This window comes from Plecotus auritus (assembly GCF_963455305.1).
Source record: "Plecotus auritus genome assembly, chromosome: 8".
NCBI lineage: Eukaryota > Metazoa > Chordata > Mammalia > Chiroptera > Vespertilionidae > Plecotus > Plecotus auritus.
Genome location: NC_137782.1, coordinates 5,598,884 through 5,622,126, shown reverse-complemented (window position 1 = coordinate 5,622,126; position 23,243 = coordinate 5,598,884). Strand labels below are relative to the sequence as shown.

The 23,243-nt window shown below is 47.3% G+C and overlaps 1 protein-coding gene across 1 annotated transcript; it reads left to right on the top strand.

The window, feature by feature from the left end:
* The first annotated feature begins 6,023 nt into the window (after positions 1-6,023).
* LOC308256034 (uncharacterized protein) lies at positions 6,024-13,890 on the top strand. The gene is made up of 3 exons (XM_080683940.1): positions 6,024-6,769; positions 12,888-12,979; positions 13,357-13,890. The coding sequence occupies exons 1-3, from the start codon at positions 6,546-6,548 to the stop codon at positions 13,386-13,388; spliced, it is 348 nt and encodes a 115-aa protein (XP_080540066.1). The 5' UTR covers positions 6,024-6,545; the 3' UTR covers positions 13,389-13,890.
* The last annotated feature ends 9,353 nt before the right edge of the window (positions 13,891-23,243 follow it).

The window sequence follows — 23,243 nt, the reverse complement described above, 5'->3', positions numbered from 1 at the left end:
TGGATTTTTAACAGTCCCCTCGCTGGTTCTGATGCAGGAGTCATTCTTTGAGAAACAGTTCCAATGTGGTGGGCAAACAGCAGGTCCTTCAGATTCCTCTGACAACAGAGATGTCAGGTGCCAGGGGTTACTTACATTCATCCCTAAAGTAATCTGTCCTCAACCTTGACCACGCCTTCTCAATCCTGGATGACATTACCCTGGGACCGCAACATACATATTCCGGAATTTACAAAGACAATTTTAAAAATACCTATCTATAAAGCAGTCGAGAGTAAGATTCATAGTCTTCTACAGAAACAAACATCTGGGTGTGGTCGTGAATAGTGTTTAGCACACCTCCACCATCTCAACTGTTATTCGATGGTAAAATTAGGTACTATTCTCTTCTTAAAGGGACTTCATCACAGCTCTGCTGAAAGCAAGATTTAGGAGTGAGTTCCGCTGGGTGAGCCGGTCAAGGACCTGGGTCTTCTGCCCAGGTTCAGCATAACTGGGCTTTCACACTTGAGAACTGTCCTCCGTTTTCCTGCGAGCCAGTCTCACTGCTGCTGGATGCTGGGTTTCCAGAGGGCAAGTCAGGGGCCGCTATCCCCATGCCATTCTGATCATTGCAGCTCCCTGCACTGTGGACAGTCACAGCATATCCTCAAAGCATGCTGACTCACTCCAGGATAACTCCGTGGGCAGCACACCTGGGTAATGTTTACACCAATCCACATGTGGGGTGTTCTATGTCAAGGAGCATGAAACCATGGCATGCCTAGAATGAGAAAGGGTCATAGAGGGCATCTGACCCAGTTCTCTCATCTTGCAGACATGTAAGCGGCTTCCCAGTGAGGTGAAAGCATTCTCATTGCATCCCTCAACATTTCAAATGGACACATTTGAAAGAAAAATTTAGTTATTTAGTACTTGGAAAGCCCTGGCCTGTTCATAAGAGATATCTGTTTGGGGAGGTAAGATCATAAACGATGAAAGGATAAGTAACAATAAATGATGTAAATAGTAGTTTAAAACAAAATTAGAAGCAATATAACAAGGTAGCCCAAGATTAATTGCATACAAATGTAAAATCTTTTTATGATTTTGTACAAAAATAATTAGATATATAGTTTGCCATTGGACATTCTTCTATAACCTATAAAACTAGCTATCTTTTACTACAGAAGAATGTCAATGCTTTAGGTTTTAATTACAAATATGTAATTGCTTTCTGTGCTGCCATTATAAGCAAATAATATAATCTATATATATAAAAGCCTAAGCAACCAGCTGACAGGCCAACCATTTGACCGTCCGACTGGTAGCTATGATGCACACTGACCACCAGGGGACAGACGTTCAATGCAGGAGCTGCTGAGCTGCAGTGACTTGGCAGCTGCTGTTCTCAGGTGATGCACCCAGAACTGGAGAGGAGGGAGCCCAATTCCAGGGTGTGTCACCTGAGAACCACGCTCTTGCAATCCGGAACCCCTCAGGGGATGTCAGAGAGCCAATTTCGGCTTGATTCCTGCAAGCCAGGCCGAGGGACCCCACCGGTGCACGAACCAGTGCACGGGGCCTCTAGTAATATAAATAAGATGTCCCTGGAATGAAGCAAATGTAAACTTCGCTATTCCCATTTTACAAATGGAAAACTCAAGCATATAAATAGGCCCAACACCCTAACACACCATTAATTTCTGCCCTATGCCCTCACAATTTGAAATGCAGGTCAGCTGAAAAATAGACACAAAGAAATTTTGGTAGAGGTTACATTCCGATGATCTGGCGTGTCAACAACTAGTGTGTGGGTTTTATGCAGAAATTTCTGTGAAGATAAGTGCTAGGAGCTATTCTTCTGTGCCTCAAACCAAGAGAGCAATTTCTCCATTTAAAAAAAATGGCATAGCAGTACGAGTGTGGGTATCACCTTTTGACATTATGTCAAAATCCATATCAGTTGAACACAGCCGTGGGCAAACTATGGCCCGCGGGCCGGATCTGGCCTGTTCGGCTGTTCTATCTGGCCCGCGGAGCCGAAAGAGTGGAGGGTTCTCTTGCTCTCCCCTCCGCTCCTTTACTTTGAATTTATATTAGTTCACACAAACACTCCATCCATGCTTTTGTTCCGGCCCTCCGGTCCAGTTTAAGAACCCATTGTGGCCCTCGAGTCAAAAAGTTTGCCCACCCCTGAACTAGGGGAAAGAGCCGTGATGTCTTCAGATGTGGAAAAACGCAACAACTGTCTTTAAGGAAGTGCTAGAGAACACTCATTTTTGTGCAGTATTGTGTTCCACTCCTTCCTTCCCTGCTCCCTTCCCCATTTACAGTTGGTCTCTTGGTCCTTCGTATAAGCGACGGGAAAGGTGGGACAGGGCACAGGGACATGCCCACGGGGGAATGTTGGGCTGCAGACAAAATGATGGGCCAGAGGGGACAATGACATGCTGTGTGTCAACTCTGCAGATGTCACGCCAGGTGTACAAAGCCTTCTCACAACTGGTGTCCAGCCAGGTGAGGTGGGGTGACGGCTGGGCGGGGTCACTCTCTGACCCTTTACAATTGGCAACAGACATTAAAGGAAGAGATGTTATGGGTCAATGGACACTGGAATTAAGTTTACTCATTTTAAGACTTCAACTGAGATTACTAAAAGTATAGCATTTCTCCAATTCCAGTGTTGTATACCAAAACAATATATCATCACTGGCAATAAAAGTGTGTTAAAAGCACCCTATTCAAGAGTACATTTAAAAAAAAATCATACAAAGAGAATTAAGTTAACTCCATAAATGCTTCTTCAAGGCACTGGGTGATTGGATCTGGCGTGTTAAGAAGACGCCACAATTGTTTTTTAGTGTATGTATAAAGCTCTACTGAATTGTGTTGGCCTATTTTCTTCTTCTAATGATCCCCATATAAAACTGGCTTCCCTTCTCATATATTAAGCTGGTTACTATTAAAATGCCAATGTGGGTGAGGTGAACAACTTTGTGATCAGATACAAATAAATACAGTCCGTCCAATTAGAAGCTATTCATTTTTTTAAAGATGAGCCTAATCAAAGATCAAAAAATAAGAGGCTCTAAGTTTGCTTATATTTAACCTTTGTTTATATTTACAGTTGCTACTTTTATTTCCTTATATTTATAATTAAATACTGAACTTATTTATAAATATTGTTTATATTTGCAATTTCAATATGTCTTTACAATTACAATTGCTTGCCATAATATATAAACTAACAAACTCAGAAAGATTGAATGACAATACTACTTTACTCAATTTGTTTCGGAGAATTATCTGGAACTCCGCTGCCAAATGAGAACGAGTAGCCAAAAGGTCGGCCAAAAACTGAGGTTGTGAATAGTGATTTGTAGATAGCAGTAAGACCAAGGACAAGCGGACGTTAAGAAGTAATTTTTATGTTGGAGTAATAGAAGCTCAACAGTGGCTGTGGGCTAATTCTACTCCCAACAAAACCCAGAGCAATAAAAACTGAACAGACGTTTTAAAGTGAACCACTGTGCCCCCGGCACCTAGAAGGCCCAACGAGAAAGAAGGCCTTTTTGGCGTAGGGGTGCCCTCCTCCTAGCAGCCGTGGGCAAACTACGGCCCGCGGGCCGGATCCGGCCCGTTCGGCTGTTCTATCCGGCCCGGGGAGCCGAAAGAGCGGAGGTTCTCATGCTCTCCCCTCCGCTCCTTTACTTTGAATTTATATTAGTTCACACAAACACTCCATCCATGCTTTTGTTCCGGCCCTCCGGTTCAGTTTAAGAACCCATTGTGGCCCTCGAGTCAAAAAGTTTGCCCACCCCTTAGCGGGTCTCCGTGTCCAGGTGCACAGAGAGCCCGGGGACAAGCCAGCAGCTGCAGAGGAAGAGCAGCAGCACTGCGTCTGGCCCTCGGAGGCTCTCCTCCCGGAACCGGGGGAATCAATGCCAGATGGCTCCCGGCGAGCTGCGCTAATGGCTCTGCGATCGCCCAGTCCCCCCAGGAAAGACGGCCTTCAAGCGGATCCATAGGGCCAGGCGGGCGCAGGCTCCATCGCTCCTGCACCGCCGACCTGCGTGGGCACAGGAAGCCGCCCGCCCCGCCTCACCCCGGCCCGGCGGCTGGATTCAGACCCAGCAGTGCGCCCCGCCCCCCCTTTCCGCGCTTTGTTGTGTTGACATGCTGTGCTCGCCGCTACAGGAACGTCACCCGCAGCAGCGGCTCCTGCCCACGAGGGGCTCCGTGCCCGCGGGTGCGCAGCGCGTGGCCTGGGCGAACGCACCGCCCTCCCGCACCCGGGCCGGCCTGCGCTCCCTTTGGAAGCGCGAGGACGGGCAGGGGCCACGCACACCTCGCTGGCGGAGCTGGGCCTGCGTGGCACCGCGGTTTCCGTGTCTCACGGCTGCACGGCCCCTCTCGTTCTGAAATGACAGCGTCGAGAAAGGAAAGCTGCGAGTAACCCCCTAGCCCGGCCTGACTGCCTCCCTTCTCTGGCGTGGCCCTTCCGTGTCGTTCAGAGCAAAACTGCTGGGGACTTTTCTTCTTGTCTGCAAAACTGCTGGGGAGCCGAAACTGGTTTGGCTCAGTGGATGGAGCGTCGGCCTGTGGACTGAAGGGTCCCGGGTTCGATTCCGGTCAAGGGCATGTACCTTGGTTGCAGGCACATCCCCAGTGGGAGGTGTGCAGGAGGCAGCTGATCGATGATTCTCTCTCATCGATGTTTCTAGCTCTCTATCCCTCTCCCTTCCTCTCTGTAAAAACATCAATAAAATATATTAAAAAAAAAAAAACTGCTGGGGACTTTTCTTCTTGTCTACGTCTGCTGCCCCACCCCCTCGAGCCGTTCCGTTTCGTTCAGCGGGAGCAACCTCCCTCCTAGACGTGACTTTGCACCCAGTGCCCCGCCCCCAGCCCCCAGCCCCCAGCCGCTGTTGACTAGTTCGGCGCTGGCTACCTGACCCGAGCAGCGAGCAGCGCCCAGAAGTCTGTTCCCAGGAATTTTGAAATCCGGAGGCAGCGAGATTTCAAAAGGCAGAGGAGAGAGCCAGGGAGGGGGAGGGGAGGAAATGAGCCCTGTTTGGGGGAGCTGTGACTGTGAAAGGCGGACCCGTGGGTCGCGCTCTTCCCGGAGGTGGGGGGGTGGAGGCTAGAGGGCGTGGCAGGGAGAAGGAAGAGGCCCAGAGGGATGTGGGGGGTGAGGGACCTTGGGTTCTACAGTGTTTCGGGCTTTGGCTTATTCCTGCGCCCCAGTGGGACTCTGTCCTTGGGTTCTGTGAAATGTCCTGATTTTCCAACAAGTTCTCCCTTTTGCGTAAGATAGCTACATTGGGCTCTTGTTCCGGGTAACCAAAAGACTCTGGACAAATAATTTAGAACAAAAACAAAACAAACAAACAAAAAACCCACACATGTTCTAGCCGTGGCTGGTAGCTCAGCTGGTTAACAGCATCCTGATAAACCAAGGGGATGGGTTCGATCCCTGGTCAAGGCACATACAACCAATGAAAATAAGTGGAACAACAAATCCAGGTTTCTCTCTCTCTCTCTCTCTCTCTCCTTTTCTCTCTCTCTCTCTCTCTCCTCCCTTCCCTTCCTCTCTCTGTTTAAAATCAACCAACAAATTAAAAAAATAAATGCTCTAGGCATTTCCCATTGTCTGTCTCACAAGAACTCCGCTAGGTCTAGAGAGGGAGGAGGTGTGAGCGGAGTCTGCAGATGCCCCTGCTATCAGCTGCGACCAGACAACCTAACTCACAGACTTAACTGATCAGAAGGAGGCTACTGACTCATGCGGCTGCAAACCCAGAGGAAGTGCGGGCCTCTGCGCAGACTTCATTTCCTTTTCTCTTACCCCCTCCTGCCCGCCTCCTCCTCAGGGAAGACGTAAGATAACTGCCAACTAAGAGTTCCAGGAAACTTCCCTCCTGTTCCCAACCCATTTTCACGGCCCTTAGTTCTGGCTACAATTCCTGTGGCTCAGGCCATGTCAGGTGCCGAGGTGAGGCCTGAGGTCTTTTTCAAAATATATTTTTAGTGATTTCAGAGAGGAAGGGAGACGGAGAGAGAAACATCAGTGATGAGAGGGAATCATTGATCAGCTGCCTCCTGCATGCCCCTGCTGGGGATCGAGCCCACAACCTGGGTAGGTGCTCTGACCAGGAACTGATTTGTGACCTCCTGGTTCATAGGTCGACGCTCAACCGCTGAGCCACGCCGGCTGGGCGAGGCCTGAGTTCTTTAACTAACACCTGGAGAGCAGGAGGGAGATTCCTTTCCAGAAGAACATGGCTGCTATGGCGAAGGTCAGGGGTGGGGCAGAGGCTGGAGTCAGCTCTTGCCCTTCCCTAGGGGCTGGCTAGCATCTCTGCCCACCCCCCTTCCCTCTGCCTGTGAGAAGCGGTGGGTGTAGGATGGACAGCACTGCTGTGGAGCCAGACCGCCTGAGATCTGTCAGGCTCGGGGCTTTCCTCTGAGTCTTCTTGCCCCAGCAGCGGCTACCCCTGCCACATTCTTTGCTTAAAGAAGGCACGGGAGCCTTTGTCGGCCCTGAGGAGTCTGCAGTGGATATGGCTGATGTCCCCTTCCCGGGAGGCCGGGAAGGAGCCAAGCAGCTCCTGCAGCGGGCCAGCCTCTTGGCCATGGGCCAGATGAGCCAAATGTTACCTGGGATGCACCTGCTTCTGCAGCAACTTGGTATTTTTCTTGGCCTGGTATTTCTCAGCAGAGGTACCGGGCTTGGCGATGGCGGACACACAGGAAGTACGAGGCCAGTGGCTGAGAGGCAGCACAGGTAAGGGCATGGAAGTCTCAGGACAGAAGGCCCAGGCTTAGATGCCAGCGCTGGCACTTAGCAGCTGTGTGAACTTGCATAGCTTCCTGAACCTCTCTGTGCTTCATTAGCTTTATCTGTAAAACAGGGTTAGTAATGGCACCTACCACACAGGGGTGTAAGAATTGAATGAGTTAGTATATGTGAAGTGGCTGGTACATTAGAAGCCCTCTTAAGTATTTCCTGGCATTATTATTATTATTATTATAAACTAGAGACCCGGTGCATGGAATTTGTGCATGGGTAGGGTCCCTGGGCCTGGCCGGCGATCAGGGCTAATCGGGGCCTTCCTTCCTTGGCTCCTGGCCGGGGCCTCCCTTCATTCCACACCACCCTCTGGTGGTCAGTGCATGTCATAGCAGGTGGTTGAACTCCCGAGGGGACAATTTGCATATTAGCCTTTTATTACATAGGATTATTAGGTTGGATTCCCAGGAAATAGACTCTGAGATAGGAATTCAGGTTCCTGTAATTCTGGCTGCAGTCTTCCCCTGAGGACAAGTGTAATTCAGAGGTAGCACAATTTCTAGTGGCCATGAGCCACTAGCAGACATCACTCCTGGCAGATGGCGGCAATGAGTGCCTTGGCATGGGGAGGTCTGAGTGGGGCCCTGCAGCATCTACTACATACATCTTCATGCATGACCCCTCTGACATGAGATGCATTCCCCAGGAGCCAACCCAAAGATATCCATCGGTGGTATCAGTGCCAAGTTCCGCAATCTGCGCATTGGGTTGTTACTTTATCAGTTCTAGCTGTAGTTCCTCAGGGGGCCTGTGTCTGGATGATAAATCACTCCAACAACCCAATACTCAAAGAACTGGTTAAAACGATGGGAAATGGGAGGCTGGGCCACACCATAGAGTTCAAAACACATCATTTCCTGTTGGACAGGAATGGCAGGAGCTCTCTGCCATGCAGGGACTTGGTTAACCCGTCTGAAGCTATGCCCCTGAGGGGTCACCTTTTTATTGCCCTAACTGAGCCCTAGTACTGTCCTCCGGGATGACCGCCTTTATTCCAAGTCCTCTTCGCTCATATCTGGGCTGAGCATCAACACAAAATCCTCTGCTCAGGGCTAAACAGCAACCTATTCAGCAATCTGTTTCGTTTTTAATTTAATTTAATTTAAAAAAAAAATATTTTATTGATATTTTACAGAGAGGAAGGGAGAGGGATAGAGAGCTAGAAACATCGATCAGCTGCCTCCTGCACACCTCCCACTGGGGATGTGCCCCCAACCAAGGTACATGCCCTTGACCGGAATCGAACCCGGGACCCTTCAGTCCGCAGGCCGACGCTCTATCCACTGAGCCACACCGGTTTCGGCAGCAATCTGTTTCTTTTTTTTTTTAAATATATTTTATTGATTTTTTACAGAGAGGAAGGGAGAGGGATAGAGAGTTAGAAACATCAATGAGAGAGAAACATCAATCAGCTGCCTCCTGCACACCCCCTACCAGGGATGTGCCCGCAACCAAGGTACATGCCCTTGACCGGAATCGAACCCGGGACCCTTCAGTCCGCAGGCCGACGCTCTATCCACTGAGCCACACCGGTTTTGGCAGCAATCTGTTTCTTGATGGGAGGCTTTCCAGGCCATGGGATTATTTGGGGATTGAATGGTTGTGAGATGTTGAAAGTGATGATACTTCCAAAACTCCTCAATAAACTTCCTTTATTGGACTGAATTAAGTCATATCCATCCTCAACGTAAGAATGGTCTAAATGACTGAGGCCTGGGATCCTGAAGTAATCATTGGGAAAAGGGGTGGGTTTATCAGGCTGGAGCATAGCTGTCATCGGTTTCTCAACCAATTGTCTGCTATACAATGAGAAAGGAAGTAATTGATGCTGGGCAGTGATCCAATCATTGCCCCTTTAGTAATTCAACTGGAAGAACTGGTCGAACGAGCAAGATATATGAAGCACTTACGAGCTTGGAAAATTTTGCAGGCTGATTTTCCCCAATCACACTCAAGAATCCCAAACTGTTCTTTCAGCCCAAAGAATTGCTTAAGGAAGATGATCTTTTCTGGAATATAGTTGAGGGAGAGGCTTCACCGGAGATTATGTCAGCAGCAGAAAACGATTAGCAAGTTCATTTATTTGTCCTTACTTGCATTGCTTTTGCCTTATTGTTCATTTTACATTAGATGCTCTGGTTTTAGAAGCATTAATGTCAAGGGTTAACTAAAAAATATATTATTCGATTGTCTTGTCTGTCTCCTCAATTAGGGACCTGATCTCATTCAACCTTACGGACCTAACAACTAGCTTATGGCTTAAACACGGCAGGAACACGAGAGTGTGTTAGATGGCCAGTGGAAGGTCCCTGGAACTAGTCACTCAGAGTTACTTCACATTTCCTGACAATTTAAAGATGAGCTCTACTTGGAAGGAAACTCGTACTTCTCTATCTACGTAACTAACATAAAATGCAAGAATATAGGGAGTTCTTGGGAAATTAAATTGTTAATATTAATGTCAACATCATTTTATAAGTCTTCTCAGTTACTTGAAAGTAGTTAAGAACTATTTGCTTAAGATGTATAAATATGTCATCTATTGTTACGGAGTGAAAAATATTGTTTATGGGGAAAGTAAAAGTGAGCCAGTTTTCCAAAGCTTTATCTGTTTACAGAACACATGGAGACCTATTAACAATCATCATTTAGCCCAGCCGGTGTGGCTTCCTGGTTGCATGTCGATCTGTGAACCAGGAGGTCACGGTTGGATTCCTGGTCAGGGCACATGCCCGGGTTGCGGGCTCGATCCCCAGTAGGGAGCATGCAGGAGGCAGCCGATCAGTGATTCTCTCTCATCATTAATGTTTCTATCTCTCTCTCCCCTCCCTTCCTCTCTGAAATTAATAAAATATATATAAGAAAACAAAAAAAGGAAGTAAAAAAAAATTCATGGATTCTCAGCCCTATAATCACTGATGCAGGACTTCCGTCATCCTCTTCCCGTTTGGCCATCGGTATTTCTGGGGGCTCTCCTGAGGTATCCCACACATGCTTACAAAGAGGCTGTTCCCACTGGGCACCATCGCTGACTCACAGATTCCATCCCACTTTGCTGGAGGCTGCTGTGTGCCCTGGCAGGGCTGCCCCGATTCTCTGCCTAGCACAGGGCCACTTCCCTAGTAACTAGTGTATCTACAATTGTAATTGGCACCCCTGTCTCTGCAGATTATTACCACTGAAAGAAGTATCTTTCCATATTAATAGATATAATTATATAAAATATTATTATTGGTTCATGTTGTTATTTATTTGTTCACATCAATAAACGTTCATATAATTTTATTATATACTAGAGGCCCATTGCAGGAAGTTTCCTGCAATAGGGCTTCCTGCGGCGGTCTGCTTCCCTCCCTTCTCCCCCGCCTGCTTCCCTCCCTTCTCCCCCGCCCTGCCTTCTTTCCTCCCTATTCCGCAGCCCCGCTTGCTTGCTTCTCTGCAACTTTGCTCCCTTCTGCAGCGCTTGGCTTCCTTCTTCTACGCTGTCTTCAGTCTTCGCTCTGCTCCTGGATATGCAAATTAACCGCCATCTTGGTTGGGTTAATTTGCATACTTGCTCCTGATTGGCTGGTGGGTGCAGCGGAGTGATGGTTAATTTGCATATTACTCTTTTATTAGATAGAATTATAATGGTATTTTATGCATTGTACCATAATTGATTCAACCAATTCCCTCTTATTGAATATTTGGTTATTTGCTTTTTTTGCTACTATAAATAATACCGCATCGAACATCCTTGCAGTCAAACCTTGGACATGCCTTCATTTTTGCTGTAGGATCCTAAGAGTTAATTTAACGTCTTACATGCTTCTTAAAAACAAGGAAATGATTTTACAAGTAATTCAAGGACTGAATAGTTTTCAGAATGTAGACGAGCCACTGATAAAAATAGCAAACACTAACAATCATACCCTGTATGCCAGTTTAATTACCAGCTACAACAATTCAAGGAAGAGCTGTTCAGTGGCCTAGAGAGACTATCTTCCTGACTCGTTGGTGTTGTTTAGAAACTGCTCACCATCAAGTAAACAATGCGGTTTGGGAATGATTTTCAGATGTTTTTATTGCTTTGCTTCAAATACGTAGTTAACCCATTTGAATCTAAAGAAAAATACAACAGAAGACCTTAATGAGCTTCTTTCATCTGACCATTTTTTACTAGTGAAGTAGTGTAAACATTTAAACAGGAGAAGTAGAGTTTATATAAGAGCACATTCCAGAGAAACTAAAAAAATGGAGCTCTAATAAGGCAAAGAAAAGCCTTAAGGAAGTTTCTAGAGCAGAGCTGGCTGTTGGATTTGCTAGGACCAGAGAAAAACTCCCAGCTGAAAAACGGAAATTGCGAAGGAGACTGTGGCTCCACATTTCTGTCAGTTCCGCTTGGTTTCGGCTGCTGGTTCTTCTGCTGTCAATCAGAATCTAAATCTGGTTTGCCAGGGGCAATCCCAGGTCAGTTCCCCGTCGGTTTATTCCAGTCTTCATTGTTTTTCAGAGACTGCTTCTGCCCACCACAACCTCTACTCACTGAGAGGAAAATGCCCTAAATCAGAGAGATCTCTCAGTCGTCACCACTACACGGAGTGACGTACAGATTCGTTTCCTGCCTAAAACAGTAATAGCTATCGCTGGTATACACCATGCACTGGAGCAAGCTCCTTACTTTCATTATTCGAATTACTTTAATTATCCACACAATGGCCCGAGGTGGCTGTAATCTGCCAGAAGCAGAAACCTGACTCAAGCCTGTTTGAAGGATCAGAAATGGCCTTGGCTCCTAGAACAGGAAGTTCCAAAGTAGTATTGGCTTCAAGCATAATTTGATCAGGATTCTGGCTCCATTTCCCTGCAACGCTGTTCCGTTCTATATGTCAGCTGTGTTCCAAAGCTGGTTTCCCTGGTGGGGGCTGTGGATGGGCGCTAGAGGCAGTTGGGGTTACTTCTGTGCTTGATGGTGTATGGAATGAGAAAGAGACCTCCTGTGGTTTGTCTAGCAGAGCAGAGAAAGTTTCCCAGAAGCCTCCATTAAGCCCTTTGTAGGAGTTAGCTCGGGCTGCCATAACTAAATACCATAGGCTGGTGGTTTAAATGAGAGAAATGGTTTTGGTTTTGGTTTTTCTCGCTGTCTGGAGGCTGGAAGTGTAAGATCAGAGTACCAGCATGGTGGGGGTCTGGGGTCCTGGTGAATGCTCTCTTCCTGGCTGGTAGACGGCTAACTTCTTTCTGTATCTTCACATTAGAGAGAGAGGAGGAGAGGGAGAGGGAAAGGAAGAGGGGCAGGGGGAAGAAGGGAGGGAGGGAGATAGATAGATAGAGAGAGAGAGAGAGAGAGAGAGAGAGAGAGAGAAGAGTTCACAAACTCTCTGCTGTTTCTTCTCACAAGAATACTAATTTCATCTTGAGGGCCCCACCCCTAGGATCTCATGTAACTCTAACTACTTTCCAAAGGCCCCATCTCTAAATACAAATACCATAACATTGGGGGTTAGGGCTTCAACCTATGAATCAGTCCATTAGCATCTTTCTTCATATCTTCTTAGCCATCCCTGGCCCAAGCATTTGCAGAGAATGGGATTGTTGTGATTGGTTTAGAGGGATCAGCTGAGGGAATCAGCCACAAAGTCTATGGCAAAGTAGGTACATTTTACAAATGAGGAAACCACCGAAGACATTGTTTTTTGTGACTGGCCCAAGTCTTGATTATAGTGAGTGGGAAAGTCAAGATTTACACTCAACTCACTCTAAAGTCCTTGTTCTTTGCACTGCATGACACCAGTGTCTCTTGTTTGCTTTTCTAGTTTGCAGTTCATCTCTCCTTTCTAGTTTAGGTTGGTTTCTCCTGTGATAGCAGATACATTGCCCTGCCCCTGCAACTGGAGTGGACAACCTAGGACAGCGGTCGGCAAACTCATTAGTCAACAGAGCAGCAAACCGCGGCTTGCGAGCCGCAGTTTGCCGACCACTGACCTAGGACATGCCGACCACTGACCTAGGACATACCAAAGACTGGTGGTTTAAACGAAAGAAATGGTTTTTGTTTTTGTTTTTCTTGCAGTCTGGAGGCTGGAAGTCTAAGATCAGAGTACCAGCATGATGGGATCCTGGTGAATGCTCTCCGGGAGCTCCAGGCCCCATCTTGGGCTCCAGGTATGGAGGGCTTGGTGCAAACATAAATAGTTCCCCGCTACTCTTTGGACTATTATTGAAGGCCTTCTAAAACCAAGTCCTTACATTTTAAAGGTCTTTTAAGTACTTCTTACTTAACTTCATTGATGGAATATCCCCTCCACTTTCCTGAAATCCCCTCCGCTGTCACATCCAGCTGCTTGCAGAACTCCAAGCATCCCTTCCATCACTAGATCTCCCTGCACTGGTTCACGCTGTTCAACCTGATGGGGGCCTTTGACTGGATTGTGTGATTCTCCTGGTGGAAAAAAATAGAAACGTTGATATAAGATACTGCAATATTCTTCTTCATAATACAAAATTTATATTTGGTCTTTATCCCTGTTTCTGTTTCACAGGCCTCCTAAAACCCTTGGAATGTCTGAAGTGATGAGAGCACTGGGAGAATTTTTTTGTTATAGTATTTGATCCTTTATTCTGTGTTCCTGAAATAGCTCCAGAACCATGAATGTGAGAGGAATGTCTTGCTATTCATAACAAGCCCCTTTCAACCACACCTGAGTTTATGTTACTGAGGTAATTTTTTGGAAAGCTTTCAAGGATGAGGGCTGGTTGCCAGGGCAACCAACCATGATTAGAGGGATGGCACTTTCAGGATCCTCCATCCTAAACCTCCAGGAAAAGAGAGGGGCAGGAGGTTGAGTCAATCAGCAACGGCCACTTACTAGTATTTAACCAACCCTCCAATGTACCGAAGCCTCCATAAACCGCCAAAAGGACAGGGATGGTCATCCGGTGAAGGTGCTAGGCGCGTGGCGTGCCCAGAGCGGGCATGGAAGCTTTGGGCCTTTTCCAACATACGGTGTTCTATGCATCTCTCCCATCTGGCTCTTCCTGAGTTTTGTCCTCTTACAATAAACCAGTAATCCAGTAAGTGCTGTTTTCCTGACTTTTGTGAGCCACTCTAGTAAATTAATCAAACCTGAAGAGATGGTCACGGCGAACTCCAACGTATAGGTGTTCAGTCAGAAGCACAAGTGACAACCTGGACTTGTGATTGCCATATGAAGTGTGTGTGTGTGTGTGTGTGTGTGTGTGTGTGTGTGTGTGTGTCTCGGAGGTGCGGTGCAGTCTTGTGGGACTGAGAATGTCTAGGCCAGGGGTGGGCAAACTTTTTGACTCGAGGGCCACAATGGGTTCTTAAACTGGACCGGAGGGCCAGAACAAAAGCATGGATGGAGTGTTTGTGTGAACTAATATAAATTCAAAGTAAAGGAGCGGAGGGGAGAGCAAGAGAACCCTCCGCTCTTTCGGCTCCGCGGGCCGGATAGAACAGCCGAACGGGCCGGATCCGGCCCGCGGGCCGTAGTTTGCCCACGGCTGGTGTAGGCCCAAGGTGGAGCCACTCCTGCCTGGGTGTCGTATCAGCAAACCAAAACTTAGGTAACTTTTGAGTTCCTATAAATGCTCCGCTTAACCAGAATCACAGTCTATCCAGCCAGGCCACCCCTAACTGCCAAGACTCTGTACTGATTTCCTTGTTCTAAATGAGGTTGGATATGCAACCTCAGCCAATCAACGCAACCCAGATATTTTTCCTTATTTCCTGATTGACCTGCTAGCCTTGCAAGGAAATCTGGACCTCCAAGCCAATCATGCCCTGCTTCATGCCGCCTCTTCTAACAGCCTATAAAACTCGCCTACTGCCCAAATGTCCCTCGGGCAGAGTGCGTCACTGCTTGTGAGGCACTGAGCTTTCCCATCCTTAGGTTGTTTCCCTTTGAATAAAGGACATCAAACTGGTTACTGAATTTTTTATTTTTGTCATTTGACAGCCCTTAGCCTGTGGGACCGGATGCTATCTTCAGGCAGATGTGTCAGAATTGAGTAAAATTGTAGGACACCCCACTGGTGTCCCAGAATTGCTAGGTGTGTGGAAAACCCACACCTCTGGCATCAGAAGTGAGATGGTGTTATCAAAGGGTATTGAGAGCAGGGGAGACACGCCGGAGTGCGGCTTTTTTCTTTACAGGTACGTATGGGTCTAAGCCAGCCATGGGCAAACTACGGCCCGCGGGCCGGATCCGGCTGTTCTATCCGGTTCTCTTGCTCCCCCTCCGCTCCTTTACTTTGAATTTATATTAGTTCACACAAACACTCCATCCATGCTTTTGTTCCGGCCCTCCGGTCCAGTTTAAGAACCCATTGTGACCCTCGAGTCAAAAAGTTTGCCCACCCCTGGAAGCCCTCTGCTGTTTCCTGGCCGAGGACTTAGGACAAGTTGCTTAAGCCCTCTGAGGCTCAGTTTCCTCCTTCGTAGACTGCGGGATACTAACACCTATTTCCTAGGTATTAGGAAATTAATCTACGGCACTCTCAGCCCTGCACAAAATAGGTCATTAGGTCAGAATGGTCTAAGGAATCCAAATCCATGTGTGACAAGTAATGAGTACTTAATAAATGGAAGTCCTTCAAGTCCCACTTTCTTCATACATTTTCTTTCATCTTCTAAAACTGAAGTGGTTACTCTCTGAACTGGCATACAAATCACAGCTAACACAATGGGTTTGATTATTAACCAAGTACTGTGTTGTGATTACTTGTCTGTTGCTGTCTTGGACTATTTAAAAGACTTAACTATTGAACCTTCCAATCCTATATAATAAAAGGGTAATATGCATATTGACCCTAACGGCAGAACAACCAGAATGATCAGTCGCTATGACACACACTGACCACCAGGGGGCAGACGCTCAACGCAGGAGCTGCTCCCTGGTGGTCAGTGTGCTCCCAGAGGGGGAGCTCAGCTCAGCTCAGCCACGAGCTGGGCAAGTGCAGCGGTGGCGGGAGCCTCTCCCACCTCCTCGGCAGCGCTAAGGATGTCCAACTGGGGGAGCGGGCCTAAGCTGCAGTCAGACATCCCCCGAGGGCTCCCGGGCTGCCAGAGGGATGTCTGACTGCCAGCTTAGGCCCAATCCCCCAGAGAGTGTGCCTAAGTCGGCAGGTGGACATCCCCCGAGGGATCCCAGACTGTGAGAGGGCCCAGGCCGGCTGAAGGGCCCCCTGAGTGCATGAATTTTCGTGCACCAGGCCTCTAGTTAGGTTATAAGCAACTTGCCATCTGCATTATGGAGCAGTGTCTTGCCCATATGTCTGGAAAGAATACCCAGTGCAGAACTTTGTCTTCTTCAGGGGTGGTTAGTACTACTTTAATGTGCTAAGTAAACAGCAGTCATTCTCAGTGGCTCACAATAGAAACCCACACTGCGAGACTATCCACCCCTGCATTTTAAAGAATGTAGGCGTCATTGTGACGCAGCTGTGGCTAACACCGACTCTGAGATGCCAGTAAATGCAAGAGCAGCCTGCTTGGCCCCCCTCCCCAGGTGGTCCTGGGCCATTGTTTCCATTTCAAGGTCCTTTTGCCCCAATTTATAAAGATGGCTTCTGCCTCAGTTCCTGTTGCAAAAGTTGTTTTCCTGGTATTCTGGAATTTCCTGGCACTCCAAGCATTTCCTATCAAGAATGGCATCCTTTATGGTTCCAAGCAGGACCACACAGGACGTTCCAGGCCAACCAGCAATGCTTTTCCTGGTACTGGAGCTCTGTCTCGCATTTGCCTGTCTTCTTCATGAGGACCAAGAGCCTGTCTCGGCAACCCAGGCTGGCTGGTGAGCGGAGGTTGCCACCAAACACCAGATCTCCCGGACAATGCTCACCTTTCCTGAGGGCACGGCTCTTTGCCCTCCGGGCTGAACTTCTCTTGTCAGCTGAGTCAGACTCCCACCCCTTCCTAGGGTAGCGAGTGTGGCCCAGGGCCAAGATGGGTGCCTGTTTTACTCTGAGAAAATAGCCATGCTTCCTGCAACAGGGCAAGTGCTGCTGCTAATCCAGTGATGTGGTCAGAGGACAAGCAGTCCTCAAACACGGGGACACAGACACAGAGTGGTTAGCACGTATAGGGCTTTGCCAATCCCGCTTGTGTTGTAATCTACAGCCCTCTCGGCCCTGCACAAAACAGGTCATTAGGTCAGGATGCTCTTCGGAGTTCTGGCAGACCTGGTTGTCGCCTTGGGGGTGACTCCGAGGCAGCTCTCCTTTCCCCTACCCGCCTCCAGCTTATCTCCTGGAGGAGGAGGGGGGTCTCTCTCTCGATCTCTCTGCTAAGTCATTGACTTGAGTTTCTCCAACTCCTAATCTGAGGCACCACTTGACACCAAAATAGGCCCCAAGACATCTCTGCCTATTATTATAGTTTTTCCATTGGTTAAAGGCACCTTCCATAAAAGGCCATATTAAACATTGGCATATTGACTTGATGGCAAAGAATGCCAATCATGACACCTAGAATGTCATTGCTTTAGGCCCTAAAGTTTAGGGTTATCACAATATTGATACTTCCAAAGACAGCACTTTTAAGGTGTGTGTGTGGGGGGGAGGCCTAGATATCATTTGTCAAAGGGCTATCAGTATAATTTCGTATCCTTGAGGGTATTTCTGGTAAGTAGGAGGACAAGATTAGAAGAGTTCAGTTAAAAAAAAAAATCCTCTTTGAAGTAAATTCAGTTCCTTTCTCCCTCTCTTTGGTGATCTATCCACTTCTGGAAATTCAGGTAAATTCAATTCAATAAGCATTTTTTAAAAAATATATTTTATTTATATTTTACAGAGAGGAAGGGAGAGGGATAGAGTTAGAAACATCGATGAGAGAGAAACATCGATCAGCTGCCTCCTGCACACCTCCCACTGGGGATGTGCCTGCAACCAAGGTACATGCCCCTGACCAGAATCGAACCCGGGAGGCTTCAGTCCGCAGGCCGATGCTCTATCCACTGAGCCAAACCGGTTTTGGCTCAATAAGCATTTTTTGAGGCCAACTTTGTTGCGTGCATTCTACTAGGCACTGGTGAGACCAAGAAGAATAAGACATAATCCTGGCCTTCAAGAAACTCAAAATGTGATGGGCCACTCAAAAAAGAATTACGTATTCCACAGAACTTATCTGTCCCTAACGCAGTCAAAATGTCAGCCCACGCAGTTGTTTTTATTTCACTTAAAAATCACACACACGATTGGAAAAACAAAAGACTCACACGAAAAATGATCCACCACTCAAGTGTACCTACTGACAAAGGCCAAATTACACCGGCCTCTTCCAAGGAAAACTTCTCAGTAGATGGCAGCACGTTCTAAATCTGTCTTCTAGAGATCTTCTTCCTTTTTGGTTGTTGAATCTTTGTATAAAGTAGCTTCAAGGCAACTAGATTCACACTCATAGTAACCCCCACTGAGTAATTTCCTCTGACCTCTTTCCCAAGCCAGAGCAGACAAAGCGAGCAGCATGGAGCGTCACAGCTGTCGCAGGAAGCGGGAAGGCTGCCACCTGCACGACAGACACACTCGCTCTGCTTTTCTTCGAAGGGCACGAGTCCGGGCGAGCACCAATGGGCGCATTTAGAAGGAACATAAGCAAGAGCCTTCTAATCACTGTTTTCTAAAAATAGAATGGGCTGCCTGGACAAGCAGGGAATTCTTCTTACTAGCTTTAAAGAAGGCGGAAGCTAGACAACTTTTTGAAAGGGGGGCTATAAAGATGAAGCTACCTATGTGTGTCTCACAAGGCATGTATGGCCTGCACTCAGGAGGGAGGGGGGCCCTGAAAGATGCTGGGCCAGTTTGAACCCAACTGAATCTCTTTTTGATGTTGTTCATCCTCACCCGGGGAAGTTTTCCATTGATTTGTAGAGAGTGGAGGGAGAGAGAAACATCGATGTGAGAGACGCATCAATTGGTTACCTCCCACATGGGGATTGAACCTGCAACCGAGGTACGTGCCCTTGACCGGAATCGAACCCAGAACCCTTCAGTCTGTGGACCGACGCTCTATCCACTGAGCCAAACTGGCTGGGGTCCCAATTGAATCTTTTGAAGACCTCCTTTTTTCTTAAATCTTTTTTTTTTTTTTTTTTGAGAGAGAGGGAGAAGAAGGGAGAGAGAGAGAAACATCGATCGGTTGCCTCCCGCATGCATCCCCAGAGGGGAACAAATCTGCAACCTGGGTATATGCACTGACCGGGAATCGAACCACCACCTCTGGGTGTCTGGGACGACACCCCAACTAACTGAGTCACCCTGGCCGGGGCTGAAGACCTCCTTTTTTGCTGTCCTCTAAAACACCGAGTATGAAAAAATAAAATCTATTCCATACGGTCATCAAAAAACAAATGACTGGAAGGAACGGTCATTGAAGGAACCGCTTTCTTTGGGGACGGGGGGAAACGTGATCAAACAGGATGTTATCTGTGTGGTTACCCACGTTGGGACATTCTCCAGGAGGTATTAACACTGGGGTTGCTGATTGGGTCTGCCGGCTTTGCCAGCTTACAAACTCACATCTGTTTGAGGAGTGACTCACTTGAGGCCGAAATGCTGTTGTTTAAAAAAGAGACAGAATCTGGGACATTATTCAAGCATTTAGAACAAAGTTTAAACCCAAACTGGGATCAGTGCCTGGGTATTCATCAACTTTGCAAAGGAAAACAAAATAAAATTGAAAACAATCTGTGGCGGTGAAGTAAGGAAAAGCGTCATAGGGACATTTACATGTTTGTGCAGATGTACTTTTAACAATGTTGTTGCTTGTAATGTGCCACTGATGACAAGTTTGAAACCAGCTGGGCATTTTCTTCACAAGCGCTTTAAACAGGACCGCAGTGCTCGTTAAAAAGCTGTTCGGATGCTGTGCAGCCTCTCAAGCGTTTACTTGGCTCATCGTCCGGAAAACTAGCATTTTCAGACCCAGAACTCTAAGGCATTGTTCTTCACATGTATTAACTCACTTAAGGAAATCTGCGTTAGAGGTGAAAAACGTAAGGAGAATAGACCTTTTTCTGACATGCGCAGTCCTTGTGTTGGTGATGTGTATAGCAGAAATGGGTTTTGGTTTGTGTAGTGTGTGTGTGTGTGTGTGTGTGCGGTTTTGAACGAGACTGTCACACTCCGCTTTACTTGAGACTAATCCCAGAAGGTTCAGAAAAGAGAATTTATCTAAGACCCACCGTATCAGAATCTCTGGGGGCAGGACTCGGGAGGCTAAATTTTGAACCAGTATCTCTGGAACTCTTATCACTATTGAAGTTTGAGAACCACTGCGTATCCCTGGTAGTTGGTGTCAGCGCTGAAGTTTGAGAAACGGTGCTGCAATCCCTTGAATGACCCACTGGTCACCCTCCTTTTCTTCTGCTCTGGAGCCTTGCCCCGCAGGGCGTTCCTCTTATTTTTTTCCCTTTTCAGGGGCCACTGGCATTGCTACTCAGTTGCAGGTAAAATGGGAAACATGAGTCATCCTGAGAAAACATATGCGGAACCCTCTTCCTGTATTTTTTTTTTAAAAACCATACATGGGGAAGAGGCAGAAGAGAGAACACACCCCGAGGCATAGATGGTTTTTCTTTTTTTAAAAAATATATTTTATTATTGATTTTTACAGAGAGGAAGGGAAAGGGATAGAGAGCTAGAAACATCGATGAGAGAGGAACGTCCATCAGCTGCCTCCTGCACACCGCCCACTGGGGATGTGCCCGCAACCAAGGTACATGCCCTTGACCGGAATCGAACCCGGGACCCTTCAGTCCGCAGGCCGACGCTCTATCCACTGAGCCACACCGGTTTCGGCGATGGTTTTTCTTAATAAGGTCAAGAGTCCCGTGGAAGAAACAGAAAGTCTAGCAATCACCATAGCACACACCTATGACTTCAAGATTGAACGTTGGCAATTTTATTTAATTTTTTTTTTTTTTGGCAATTTTATTTTTTGCAGAAGTCGTCACTTTCAGTGACTTACAAAACCAAGCACTGGGAGTCTCCTGGTTTTTCAGATTTTCACACCTCTCATAAAATATGCTTATTTATCCATGTAGTAGTATATCATTGTTTTTGAAAAAGTAATATGTGTTTATGGTAAAAAATTAAAATAGTATAAAAGGATAAACAGTGAAAAATAAAGTCCACTTCACAGTAGCTGCAATCAATGACACACCACTGTGGCCAATTTGTACCCCAGAGATGTTCTCTGCGTACCAAGCATATACATGTATGTATAAACCCCCTTCTGTACACAGATGGGAGCATGCTGTACACAACACTGTACATCTTGCCCTAAATCAGTGGTCGGCAAACTCATTAGTCAACAGAGCGGCAAACCGCGGCTCGCGAGCCGCATGTGGCTCGCGAGCCACGGTTTGCCGACCACTGCCCTAACTGGTTTGGCTCAGTGGATAGAGCGTCGGCCTGCGGACTGGAGGGTCCCACGTTCAATTCTGATCAAGGGCATGTACCTTGGTTGCAGGCACATCCCCAGTAGGGGGTGTGCAAGAGGCAGCTGATCGATGTTTCTCTCTCATCGATGTTTCTAACTCTCTATCCCTCTCCCTTCCTCTCTGTAAAAAAATCAATAAAATGTATTTAAAAACACACACAAAAAAACACTGTTCATCTTGCTTTATTCCTTCGACAACAGAGCTTCCAGATTATTGCAAATTAGCACATCATTCTTGTGAACAGCACATCCATTACGTGAGAATAATGTAGCTCTGGTCCCTTTTCACTTCCTGGGGCGGAAGGTATCTTGCAAAGAACAGAGACCTCCTTGATGACTGTGGTCACCGTCTCCAGACTTTCCCAGCTATACTTCCTGCGAGTTGTGCGCCAATGTGACAGCAGTAACACAGCTGAGGGTACTTAACCCCACTCTGTGATCTGCGTTCACCCCAGGTCCCGTCAATAATGTTGCACAGCCCTGACCGGTTTGGCTCAGTGGATAGAACGTCGGCCTGTGGACTGAAGGGTCCCAGGTTCAATTCCGGTCAAGGGCACGTACCTTGGTTGCGGGCACATCCCCAGTGGGGGGTGTGCAAGAGGCAGCTGATCTATGTTTCTCTCTCATCGATGTTTCTAACTCTCTGTCCCTCTCCCTTCCTCTCTGTAAAAAATGAATAAAATATATTAAAAAAATAAAAAGGTTGCACAGCTTACAGGTAAAAGGTTGAAGGGACAGGATTGGCTAAAGCAGCGTTTTGCAACTGCAGGCTGCGACCTATGGGTAGACTGTGAAGCCAGTTGGGTGGGTCTGAAACCGGGCGTACGTTAGGAAAGCAGGGAGGCAGAACAGGAAACAGGGGTCGCACATCCAGAAAAGGTAAGGGCTGTTTTAGGAGACATTCGTTTCTGTTCTACAAGTACACGTGTACTGGTTTCTGATATGAATTACATCCCTAACTGAAGTCACGGCAAAAACGAATTTGAAAAACACGGTGTCCAAGTGTAGTCCTTTGGAAAACAAGTCCTTTAAGGATTAATAAAATGTAGGCGGATTATGGTGTTAAAGGTAACTGAAGCGTATTGAACATTGGAAGAGTTTTTTTTGTTGTTTTTTGAGCAAAAATCGATTGGAACAGGGCAGTGCTGGAAACAGATAAGAGCGCTCATGGGACGGGGGACGGGGGATGGGGGGGGAGGGGGTTGTGGTGGGGAAGACATACAGAGAAAGTGTGGGAGTAAAGAGAGGAAACTGATTGGCTACAGCTTCACCCAGGTGGCTGTTTGTAATTGGCTGTCCTTAGGTTTGGTTTCCTAACTTGGAGGCATTTACAAGCAGGGATTTGGTTTGCTTAGTGCCGTGGTCGGCAAACTGCAGCTCGCGAGCCACATGCGGCTCTTTGGCCCCTGGAGTGTGGCTCTTCCACAAAATACCACGGCCTGGGCGAGTCTATTTTGAAGAAGTGGCGTTAGAAGGAGTTTACGTTTAAAAAATTTGGCTCTCAAAAGAAATTTCAATCGTTGTCCTGTTGGTATTTGGCTCTGTTGGCTGATGAGTTTGCCGACCACTGGCTTAGTGGGCCCACAGGATGAGTTCACCTGTCTAACAGCCTCCGTGTTCAATTGATTGAACAGTGGTCAAATACATTTGGCCGGCTCTGCGGACCAATTTGCCTTTTGGAGGTTCAAAACTCCCATTAGTATATTAAAAACCTTCGAAATCTTGCAGTGAAGAGCCCTGTTTAACTAAACATTTCCCCAAGATCAGTGGCAGAGCCTCCTCTGTGTTCCAGAGACAACACCCGTGACCACCCTCCGGCCCTGGCCTGCGCTGCGTGGCCTCTGATTTCCGCCCGTGGGTCCCGTCTCTGAGTGCCAACTCCTGTCCCCGAGTCTGATCTACTTCAGTCCAACGGAGGGACGTGCCGGCAACTGACAGTAAGGAAACAGCACGTCAATTGTTCAGTTT

Bases quoted from the DNA above. Each gene is read 5' to 3' on its own strand.
- LOC308256034 (XM_080683940.1), top strand. From the start codon at position 6,546: ATGGCTGATGTCCCCTTCCCGGGAGGCCGGGAAGGAGCCAAGCAGCTC. The intron at 6,770-12,887 runs GTAAGGGCATGG...TTTTTCTTGCAG, and splicing joins GTGGCTGAGAGGCAGCACAG to TCTGGAGGCTGGAAGTCTAA. The intron at 12,980-13,356 runs GTATGGAGGGCT...TCTGTTTCACAG, and splicing joins GGCCCCATCTTGGGCTCCAG to GCCTCCTAAAACCCTTGGAA.